At 32.1% G+C, this 13,116-nt stretch overlaps 1 protein-coding gene across 1 annotated transcript; it reads left to right on the top strand.

The window, feature by feature from the left end:
- Window positions 1-10,134: 10,134 nt before the first annotated feature.
- On the top strand, window positions 10,135-10,833 carry LOC125585984. Its single transcript, XM_048755737.1, has one exon. The coding sequence runs from the start codon at window positions 10,135-10,137 to the stop codon at window positions 10,831-10,833; it is 699 nt and encodes a 232-aa protein (XP_048611694.1).
- Window positions 10,834-13,116: the final 2,283 nt, after the last annotated feature.

Raw genomic sequence — 13,116 nt, 5'->3', positions numbered from 1 at the left:
TACAGCCCCAACCAATCATCCCCGATCGTTTCAGGGATAAATAGATTTGAAACTTTTAATTCATGGAGATTTAGCACGAGTTCATAGTTTGGTGGAGATCTGATGCTATATGATAGTTCTCGTGGATAAATAGATCGTTGACCCAATAAAAAAAATAGATTTTTTTCTTATATGTTATATTAATGACTTTAAATTACAAAAATAAGGAAACCTTATATGTTATATATTTTCTTAAAACGACATTAAAATACAAAAATGAGGACACCTTATATGTTATATTTTTCTTATATGTTAGAATTTTCTTATATGTTATATTTTGATTTTTTTTTTAAAACGACTTTAAATTACAAAAAAATGTAAGTTTTCCTTAAGTATACGACTAAGAACATTAAAATGACATGTATCAATTCGATGGTTGATTTGAAAGCTTTCAAAACCATACGGAAGATAAAAGTCAAAATAATTTAACTGTGGAAACAATACTATTCACTTTTTTCAAGAATATGTTCGATGGAAAAAATAAGGTTTTTATGTCATAATTTGTTTAATGTCCACTAGAGAACATTATATTAACCTAAAATATAAGAAGTGTGTAATGTTTCCTTAAATAAAAGTTACAAAATTACCTAATATGATTTACATATATATGAAAATTAATGATTATGAATAATAAAGATTTGATAACAATTTTTGCATCGTTCTTCATTTTTGTTTAATTTTATATTATTAAAAAAATAAACAATCACATTAACCATATAATAAAAAAATTAGATTTTTTCTTATATGTTATATTTTGAATTTTTTAAAATGACTTTAAATTACAAAAATGAGGAAACCTTATATGTTATATTTTTTTAAACGACTTTAAAATACAAAAATGAGAACACATTATATGTTAGATTTTTTCTTATATGTTATATTTTGAATTTTTTAAAACGACTTTAAATTACAAAAATGTAAGTTTTCCTTAAGTATACGACTAAAAACATTAAAATGACATGTATCAATTCGATGGTTGATTTGAAAGCTTTCAAAACCATATGTAAGATAAAAGTCAAAATAATTCAACTGTGAAAACAATACTGTTCACTTTTTCAAGAATGTGTTCGAGGGAAAAAATAAGGTTTTTATGTCATAATTTGTTTAATGTCCACTAGAGAACATTATATTAACCTAAAATATAAGAAGTGTGTATTCTTTCCCTAAATAAAAGCTACGAAATTACCTAATATGATTTGCATATATATGTCAATTAATGATTATGAATAATAAAGATTTGATAACAATTTTTACATCCTTCTTCATTTTGTTTAATTTTATATTATTAAAAAATAAACAATCACATTAACCATATAATAAAAAAATTATATTTTTTCTTCTATGTTATATTTTGAATTTTTTAAAATAGCTTTAAATTACAAAAATGAGGAAACCTTATATGTTATTTTTTTTAAATGACTTTAAAATACAAAAATGAGGACACCTTATATGTTAGATTTTTTCTTATATGTTATATTTTGAATTTTTTAAAACGACTTTAAATTACAAAAATGTAAGTTTTCATTAAATATACGACTAAAAATATTAAAATGACTGTATCAATTCGATGGTTGATGTGAAAGCTTTCAAAACCATATTGAAGATAAAAGTCAAAATAATTCAATGGTGAAAACAATACTGTTCACTTGTTTCAAGAATGTGTTTGATGGAAAAAATAAGGTTTTATGTCATAATTTGTTTAATGTCCAATCTGATCAACCTATGATGTATTAATTATAGTTTTGTTCTATTTTTTTTAATAAAAATTGATCCGATCCATCGGAAAGAAATTATATAATAACAACAAAAAATATTATATATATATATATAAATAAAATGATCAAATATATAAAAGAAACTATCGATAATATATACAAATAAACTTGTGCAGGTCTAGGTCTTATCCTAGTGAGTGGTTAAATTGGAATTTGTAACGACACAGTCTCATTCAGATTTTATTTATGTTCGAGTCGGGTTCCTTTAATAATTCTCCCGGTATGGATATATTTTTGAAGTTTCATCTAAAATTCACTTTTGATCTAAATTCATTTGAGTTCGATTAATCCTTCGGAGTAGTATATCTTTACGGGTTGATCAACATAAACGAAATTGAGTATTTGAGATATTTGTTTAGGTTTTGAATACTCAAGTCTTGTTTGTTGGAGGATGGGCCTTCGGCCTGACCCGCGAGTTGGACCCAACAATCAGAAGCCCATCAAAAGTAAAACCGACCCGATCAGCCGACTTTCGGCACACACAAAGAAAGGATGAGTGAACAGTACCTAGGGCGTCAATCATACCAATCGCCGATAATAGCCGAACGGCAACTGCCATTAGTCTACACAAGAAATAGCGTAATGATGATGGCAAACCAACCCTCTGACACCACCACTACGGGAAGAAAGAGAGAAGGAAAGAAGTGTATAAATAGAAGAGCATTTAATGAGGAAAGGGGACGAGAAAAACCCGAGAAAAGAGAGAGAAATCACCACGAGTTAGTCATCCCGACGACGAGTTCATTTCCTCTTTATATTTTCTCTTTCGGCATATTAGCTTAAACACTTCAATAAACGAAACATTGGACCCCTAAAACATCGATTACTGTTATCTTACGATTCATAAACCTAATTACCGGATCTAGAATTCAACATTGTTGATATTTTAGATTTTTCGGATTTTCTTGTCGTTTCAGGTTCTTTGTGGTTCGAATCGTTTTGGATAATACTAGTGGGCCGTATTAGGCAGACATATATTGTGTGCAACCCGGTTTGTGTAACAAGCTTTAGGTTAACATATATACTTGTATATATGGAGCTTGTCTCCGTGACATGATGAATAAGAAGGTTCTTTTACCTATTGCTCAAACTTATTGACATGGTATCAGAGCGGGCCGACACCTTAACCCATTAATCCGGCCCAAAAAGTAGTTTGATTATCATATGAATTGATGATCCAAGGAAGGCTCAATTTCTTCGAGATATCTAGAAAAAAAAAGTACTATCTTAGAAGGGTGTGATGTATTCTGTCGAAATTAATGGTTCTACGCACCATTATATCGAGGGAGAATGTTAGAGATAAGATTCCATATTAAAATATGAAATGAACTTAAATCTTCTTATTATATAAAGTAGAACTTTCATCTCTCCTCAGCTCTACACGTCATCAAATAAGGAGAGGAGAAAGTGACACGTGTCATCCTCTATAGCATGTTTATTACTTTCGACACTCTTCGTAATTGGGCCATAAAACCACCATTAACTTTGCTTCTTAAGTGGGTTCTTAAGAGGTGGGTTCCACGATTTTGATAAAAACCAGCTCCTTTTCCTCTTCTGCAAGAGGCGACTTTGCTTGGGTTCTTGTACTGTTCGCGGACGCCACTGATACGTGGCGACCCGCGATTGGTTCGTTTTTAATATATATTTTTTTTAAAATCAGACAAAAAAGAAAAGAATAAGAACCCTTTAGAAGTTAATCATGGTCTAACATTTTTGCTTTTGGGCTTCGTGAACCTATTATCATCCAATGCTACTAAAACGTAAAAGACGCAAGCCTAAATTGATTCGTTATTTTGCTATCGAGAATGCTAGCTTGACGCTCCATCGTCTTCTTCTTCATTGATCGTTTCTAATATTCTCTGGCCACTCTCTTATGCGATTCTCATCCGCATACTTACCATAAATAAGATTAATCAGTCCATGCCGTAATTCCTGCATCTAATGCGATCCAGGCCTTTGGAATCCATATATATATATATATATATCTTCAGTGTGAAATCATCAGGAATTGGACTTTCAGATGACCTTTGGTTTACATATCCGTCGACGATTTTCAGAGAATCACCTGGGTATAGCTGACTATCACCACGCCGCCAATTTCGTGGACGTCTCCATCTACATCATCATATTCAGTGGCGCTAGGTTCAGCCCTTCCGGCAACACCGACTTCTATGCCGCCGGTTATACTCTTTTCACTTTGGCTACCAACTTGCATGCTCAGATATACTACTAATCTAAGATCCAAAACATCATCGGAATTTTTGGACTTGAGTATGAAGTCACTTGGGTGCGTAAGGTTTTACTTCATTCATCTTACATAAGTCGAAAGAACAGCGGCACCTTCTTTTTGTTTCGCCTATATTTCTTCATTTATACTGCTCACTGATCCTTTTTCTAGCTGGTTAAGAGGAACTCACCACTTTGGATCGAGAAACATGAAGATGAAGATGGCGAAAGTTGATTCCACTTTGAATTCGAGCAATTGTTTTCCCTTCACGAGTTTTTTCTTGGGTTTCCACTCAAACATATGCTAATAAACTTTAACCAAACTTTTATTTCCTTTCAGAGTGGACCAGCACAGGAGCGGATTGAATCAGCAAAAGCTTGAGAATTGTAATCCAGAAGGAAAAGCAGCTGACTCATGCTTCAGAAGGTCTATTCGTAACTGATCCTATGTCTTACTGTCCATTGCCCGTCACGTTGTCCCTTTCCTTAGTTATTTGTGCTATCTGTTCGAGTTATTCGAATAGGGAAATCAGCAAGCGTGTCATCTCACGGAGAAATAGTTCCACCTTAGTATGCAGATGTACGGTTGTAAAGTGCTACTAAAGGTACAAAGCCACTACACTTTTCCTGGACCTTAAAAAATGTTAAAATCGTGGACTAATGGATGAAAATTCGTTCTGGTGTAGGCCCTTGATGTCATAGAACCTGATAAGAGAGTTCGTTTAGCACATAAACTTGACGGGCAACCGGGCAGGTCATGAGATGTGTTCAGACACCAAAACAGAAACCAGGAGCTCTTGAAATGCATCGATAATACTTCTTCAGACTGTTGGATCGATGTTACCTGAGGTAACTTACCTGCAGTCCATGGTCAAGTTTATTTGGTCTCTATGCATCCTTATGGCTGCCGAGCAATCATGCACTAAGAATTAAAATAATGTCTATTTTTTACCTTCTCCTTATCTTGGTTTCTCTCATTATTACACAATAACAATTCTTCTTCACGTTTTTTTTTGCTCTTATGTATAGAGTAACCATATCTTTGATTAGTACTGAACGTCCCTGTAAATCTAGGTTTTTAACTAAGGCTCTGTGGGATGACATTGGAGTCACGCAGATTGGGACTGTTCAAGAAAAGAGAATTTTTTATAGACTTCAGATATCATACGTGTCTCTTTGTTTTAGGGGATGTGTTTATTTTTAGCAGTGTTTGTTGTCCTTATGTATAAAATGTGCTCTGCATGATGATTCTAGCGGAGTTTATTTTGGCTTCATCAAGTTTCTGTTTAAATGGTTCAATTATAGCTGTTCTATTTTGTGAGCATTCAAAACTCCCATTCTCGGGTTGGTGCCCACAAGAAGCACGCATGTCTGATGGTATGCTAAGTGCAACATTGAAATTAACTGATAACTTGATTATCAAGGCGAATGCTCAAATAAGTGCTACCACCAGAGATTTTGTTTGTTCTATGGTGTACAACTGTACTTTCATTCCATAAAGTATTATATTTAGACTCTTATATTTAACAAATTTGTTTACATGCTTTTCCAGCGAACAGATGAGCCTCATATGTCCCATTCAGTGATAGAAAAGATTGAACAATGTAATTTCAAATAAAAAACACCTAATACCACCCAATTGGAGAAATAAATACAAATGTACATAAACTTGCGAGTAATAACACATCACATAAACTTATAAAATAAACGTTAAAATCCTATAAGACCGACCGCAATAAAAATAAATAAACTCCTACCCTCCCCCCCTCTAAAAACAATAAAGTTCTCAAACAACAAACTAAAATTATTACAATTAAGACTACATATGGCATGTAAAATAGGCAAGGAACAAACTATTATAAAAAATTGTCGCCCGGAAGGTTTGAAACAATCCCCTAGACTATATTTGCGAAGTGATTTTGTCACGTGTCTTTTCTACAATCAATTTCACAAAACAAATATGACATGTCTTATAGCTTAATATGACCTAGTGGGTCTAAACGGAGAGTCTCTTTCACTAATGCTTGAAAATATGGAAGATCCGAGATGTGTGACTCCTGAACGACTTGGACCTACCACAACGTCCATCTCAGCTTGAGCTTTAGCCATTGTCTTAGGGTTGCGAAGTAGCTTAGCCATTGCCCATTCCACCGCGGTGGAGTTCGTATCAGTCCCTGCAAGAAACAAGTCCTGATACACACAAACATATATAAGTACTAGCTAGTTTACATGCAGATATTTCTATTATCTTTATCTTTTAAATCAAACACCTATTTTATTATTCAAGACTTGATGTGGTTTGGATAAGTAAAACCAGAACTAAACAATCAATAAAACATAATTTCCTGTTGGTTGTGTATCCAACAAACGTGAATCAACTTAGAAGAAAACAAATAAATTTAAGAGAATAAAACAAACCGAGGCAAATACCCTTTTAAACTTTGCAGATTTTATGTGAGTGAATAAATTTACAATCATCTATCTTATTAAAGTAGAAGTAGTTCAAACTTTTGTTTGACAACATAAATAGTAATTAAAAGAAATAGCGCTGTTTGGAAACATAAATAGCAGTAGAAAAAGTAATGGACTTATGCTATTAAAAATATTGAAAATCCATTACATTATATTAAAAAGTAATGGTTTATGTTACTTGATATACATATTCAAATCAAAATAATAATTTAAAATTTATTTATATCAAAACTTCATTCAAAAATATACATATATTCAAAATTTAATTTTTACTAACATATTTTCCAATAACCATTATAAAAATGTTTTCAATATATATAAAAACAAATACAATACAAAGCCCAATTTCAAACACCAACTTAAATTATGGTTTTTATATTTCACATTAAAATTTAAAAATATAATATATGTGATTATTTATATGATTGTACATATAAAATATTATTAATTATAAGAAAACTTATTTGATGGTACGTATAAAATACGATTAATTATATGATAACACATATTTTTGTAACCTATGATGACACATATAGGATATATAATAGTGATTAGGGGTGGGCGTTCGGGTCCGTTTTCGGGTCTGTTTGAGATTTCGTGTCCGGTTCAGATCTTTGAGGATTCGGTTCGGATTTGGATAACCAATTTAAATTGGTTTGGTTTAAATATTTGGAAAGAGAATTAATAATTATTTAAGTATTTTTGGAGTTTTGAGTATATTTTAACTATTTTAGATATTTACGTTTGATCATTTATACATATTTTCAAGTATGTAAATGAACTTAAAAGTATCATATATATTCTGGATGTTTTTATATATATTAAATCTAAAAATAATTAATATATATATAAGTATATAAATTTATTTTGGATACCCAAAATACTTCGTTTCAGATCGGATCAGGTTTCAGTTCTTCAAATACCAAAATTTTGAATAATTCGGATATTTAATCAATTTCGGTTCGGATTTGGTATTATTTATTCGGATTGGGATCGGTTCGATTCTTAAAATTCGTGTTTTTTGTTCAACCCTAAATAGTGACATAAAAAATAAATAGCATAATATTTTTTAAAAAAATACATCCGCGGATCAAAATCTAGTTTATACTTGTATTTAAACTAGTCTCAAAAAAACGATATTACTTTTCCCTATCCGTATAAAGATAGTTTTACTAATACTAAAAGGCATATCATACCAGAGTAATGTCATATTTTACTGATGCACATGGATTTACATCATTTCTAGAATCAACAAGCTCTCTAATTTGATTCTCGCTTGTGAGGAAGACACAAGTTCCTGGACAGAAAAATATATAGACTTCAGCCCTTATAATATCACCCAGTTTACGTACTTGTTTTCTGAAAACTATCCAAACTCATTTCTTATTTGAAAATTAGAAATTGTTAGGCCTAATGTGTTAAGAAAAATAGATTGATTGTGGTTGTAGTTGTGAATCACAGTTTTAGAATATTACTTATTCCCTCCGTTCCGCAAAAAAAATGTTACTTTAATATTTTTCACACAGATTAAGAAAATGATTGAAATGCATTTAAATTCATTCTTATTAATTACACCTATTCAACCAATATTATTTGAAATAAATAAATATATCAATGTATTTGTAATTAATATTAAGTTGAAAATTATATTAAGATTCTAAAATGACATATATTTAGCTCCTTTTGATAACGAGCTTAATTTCTAATTATTTTTTAGTAACATGACTATTTTAAAAATATTGCATTTCAGAATTGAAAGAACTAATTATTTGATTTATATTATAATATCATCATTTAATTAAAATATTTATATTTTGCTTTCAAGAAACTCAGTTTTAGTAAACTACCGATAAGGTTGCTCTAGCAATTTCCTAGTAATTTATTCACACATTCGAAATCAAAATATCTGTTATAAACCAAATGATGATCGACCATGGACCAGTCCGTACTGCAGGTCCAATCCGGGACATGATAAAGACAACCAGAGACTATGTGTTTATCTAGTATATATTCCATGCATATCTGTAACATAGTGTTTATCCTTATCCTTATCTTTTTAGGATAAACATGACCTTATGACGGTCTAATAACTTGTATATATATGGACCTTATGGTCGACAGTAATGATAACAGAAGTATTTCCCCAACACTTCATTTACAATACGTTATCAGCACGACGTTGCTCTCATAAACCCTAACCCTAAAAACCAGAAATAAATCCGAGCAGTAAAAACCCTAATTCCCGACAAACTTCAAACAGCTCGATCCCTCAACTCCGGTGGATCCAGACGACGAGCCAGATACCAAATTAAAGCTCTTGACGAGACGAAGCCAACGCCGCTAACCCCGCATCAATCGGAGTTCGGACGCGCCCACACGCTCAGCTACAATACAAGTGGAAAATTTGTTCCAGAAACCAAAATCTCTCTCAACCATATACCAGTCTCCTATTCCAACAAGCAGCAACAAAAACAATAATTCCAAGAAATCCAACAGCTAACCAGAAAGATCTCTAACTGATAGACCGATCAACCCATCAAAAGTTTTCAGGTATCATCGAAAACTCATCTAAAACCCATAAAGTATTAAATACCCCCATCCGCAGCCATGTAGCTATATTTAGCAACATGTCTCTGCAAATAAAATAAAACCATAAACCATAAACTCTTTAAAATCTCGAACCTGAACTTGTTTTGAACATGTTCTTAATCTGAAACTGATTTTAAAATTGTTTAAAACTTTTCCTGATGATAGTTTCACATTAGAACTGTTTAGGATTGAAAGTTAAACAATTTTTTAAAAAAAATCTGACTGCTATATGTTGAAAAAAACCGACTGTTACTTGCTTAAACTTATCATTATTGTCCTGTTTAATGTTCTTATCTGATCTGAATCATGGTTTCATAAATTAATCCGAGGTTTTACCTCATATTCTTGTCTGAGAAATTTGTTTTCCTGATGATTGATAACGACTAGAACTTGATTAGGATTGAAAAAATATTTTTTTAATATTTAAAATCAAAATATCAGAGATATATCTGAGAAAATATATTTATTTTTAAATCGAAAAGTATATAATAAATTGCTTGAATAAATCAAATCTTCCTGATTTATTTTTTTTAAGTCACAATAATTTCTGATTTGATTATTTTTCGAAAAAAAATAATAATAAATATATGGTATATTTTTCGAAAACCCTAACCTGATTTCATGATTGAATTGGTTTGCTTGATTGCATATTGTTTGCATACTAATATTGCATACTGAACATGAAATCTCGACTGTTAGGGATATAGATCATTCATAGTTTTCAAGCAATCTGATCTGAACTGAAAAAAAAAATCATTATACTAAATGATCCGATCTAATGGGATGAAGAAAATATGGAACATTTTCCTGATCATCTAAGATAGAATCCCTAAAGGCCTTGAAACCTTGTGTTTGAAATAAGAGGACCTTAAATCTGAAAAATACATTGATCCACACCTTAAACCGTATGGTTTTAAGAAAATGCATCATTTAGAAAAAAAAATTCTTGTGGTCCGTGTGTGGCATTGATATGAAGCATGAAAAATTTCAAAAAGATTACTTGATTAAGACCTGTTTTGAATAATGATTTCAGATGTCGAGTTTCATACCCTCAGATTACAAAGCCCTTGATCTCTCTGGAGATAATTATCTTGATTGGGCTATAAACACTTCAGCCGTCTTGAAGTCTAGAGGACTTGGGAAGTGCATCAAGTATGGCAATGACACCCTTGCGTGTGAAAGACACAGAGCCATAATGATTATGCGACACCATCTCTGTGAGGACCTAAGAGACGAGTTTGGATATGTTAATGATCCTCATAATCTCTGGTCATTTTTGAATTCTAGATTCTGTGAGCCATTGTTGCACGAATCCAAGAAAAAATGGGAAGCTCTAAGGTTCCAGGATTATAAATCCGTGGACAATTATCACTCTGATCTTATGAGAATCACCTATAGTCTTAGACTATGTGGTGAATTGGTAACAAACGAGGATTTGTTAAACAAAACTCGTGACACATTCCATTCAGAGGAAGTGTTGTTATCACATCAGGCCAAAGGTTTCACCACCTATTATGACTTGTTCTCATATTTATTAGACATTGAGCAAAAGAAGCAGAAAATGATGGATAACATCAGACGGTTTAATGACATCATGGAGATATATTATGAAGTACTAGACAGTGAGATGAAAATCCCTGAAGCTAATAAAGCCACATTTGATAAGAAGAGATCTGAGGAGGATTCCGAGTGGACACTCATGGACCATGAGGTCGGATTATACATTGAATAATTTTCCGACATTCTGATTTTATGTTTTCATATCTGATTTGATTTATTTGTTATTCATTTATGTTATTGAAATAATAAAAACGATTTTGTTTTTATATATTATCTTGCTTGGTCTTGCTTGATGATTCTTGATTAAATAACAAATAAAACCTTAATAAAAGGATAATCAGTCCACTGATAGTTGATTTCATGCATGGTTTAACTTTACTTTGATTGTATAGGTTTAACTTTACCTTCCTGCAATCACATAAAATCAATTGTTGGGTGTAGACTAATGAGTCAGTTCACTGATAGATTGATTTCTCGCATAGATTTAACTTCATCTTAATTGTATAGGTTCAACTTTACCTTCCTACAATCACTTGAAATCAATTAATTGGTACTGGCAATGGCAAAAGACACGACATTATTCAGACCCATTGAGTTATAAAGATTTATAACATTCTACATTGAACCAGTGAGCAAAGAAAATACGATTCCTTTCAGATTTTTGAAAAATCGCCTAAAAGCATTATGAATGCCTATACCCATATTTTCTACTGATTTATTCTATGCTAAGGATCAGTATGAAAGAGGCATAAAGCCATGTAACCAGTATGGTTCACCACGAAATAAACACTTATGGCATGACCAGATTAGCCATCTTGATCCAAAACATGATGAAAAAATAATTAAGGCACAAAAGTGATCCCATAAAATCTCACAATGTGTTATAAGTACACAAAAGGGAAAATCACTAAAATAATTAAGGCTCCACTGTCCTAAGCACTACGAAATTATGAGTATGTTCATGAGGGGGAGAGAGGACTAAAACCCACAATCCATGATCATATCATAAATTCGGATTCCATGGTTTACAACCATAATATACACGGCTGGAAAGCTTTAAAGCCCTCACTAATGGTACATCACCCACGTCCAGCCTAAAGCTTAAGGACATTATGTATATAAATATTGATTTACATCAGGCCATACATGTAAGCATAGATATTCTCACCTCTGAATGATTAAGGGTCATAAACCAGACATATACACAGACCATCTTAAGAAAATACGAATATTCAACCACATATATGTGTGCCATTTAAGATGGAACCTCAGATGAGGATTGGGAATATATATTAGATAAATAAGACTTCCTCCACGAAACTATAATGTATCTTGTGCCAAACATGGATGGTTTAATCAAGTGGCCAAGAACACAGATTACAAAAGATAGTAATCTGATTATCCAACTTTGAAAGGAGAAAGTTATCAGGTTGATAAAGAGTAAAGAGTAAAAGAGAAATATAATGGTATCAACCATAGTTGTCTTGACAAGATTCTCAGACCAAAGATTATGATCTAGACGTTCTAAAAGAATATGATCAAAAGATATAAAAGCTAGCAGAAATATATGCCAGACACACTGACCCAAAAAGAAAAAATGACTATGTCATACCAGCTTAAGCACCACGAATTAGATGTCTAAGAGACACAATCAAGTTGCTACAATGTCTATAAGAGAAACCAGTTCAGACAGAGAAATAAGGTTGCGCAACCACACATCTAAGGTACCAGACCATGTAGTTTGGGACGCCAAACTGCAAGGTATAAAGGTCTTGGATAATAAGATCTCAAAATCTAATTAGATCATGTCTGGAACAGTATGAAACTAAAGATAAATAGTGTTAACACCAAAGATGTATTTACATACATAAGAGCTCATAAAAGATTGTAGTACTTGGGATTTGAAGGATATAACCTGAGGATCATGAACCCACGTAGAGTACTCATAAAACCTATATAGGAACGTGGGGTGTTCAAAGAATTCAAAGTAATTATAAGACAGATGGGCGTAGTAACCATGTACATACAGAAAAGCCATCTAAGAAAGAAACCAGTGAATGGATCTTGTGAGATAAGAAATTCCGTTAGATTAAAGGACATGACCACATGGTATAGTGTGTCCATGTTCCTTCTAAATAACGTTCAAGTATAGCTTGATTACACAAGGATACTCACAAGGACCAAGGAACAATTTATAAAGTGATATGCTCCTATATGGTGGATGCTACTACAGAAAATCAAGTTTGATTTTGTCTGGATATTTACTAAAGAAATAATGCTGTAGTAAGCAGCAAATGGATCACTGGATAAAAGTATCAACGTACCATAGAAATATGAGAAAGAAATTCTCATAGAACAAGCTTTGTTCCTAAGTTGTTTATGGATTGTAATATACAACAGCTGCAAGTAATATGAAAGACTAAGTATATACTTAGTGCAGTCAGTCCATACATAA

Source organism: Brassica napus, chromosome C4, assembly GCF_020379485.1.
Source record: "Brassica napus cultivar Da-Ae chromosome C4, Da-Ae, whole genome shotgun sequence".
Classification (NCBI taxonomy): domain Eukaryota; kingdom Viridiplantae; phylum Streptophyta; class Magnoliopsida; order Brassicales; family Brassicaceae; genus Brassica; species Brassica napus.
The sequence above is the reverse complement of the archived record's forward strand: the minus strand, read 5'-3'. Positions and strand labels throughout refer to the sequence as shown.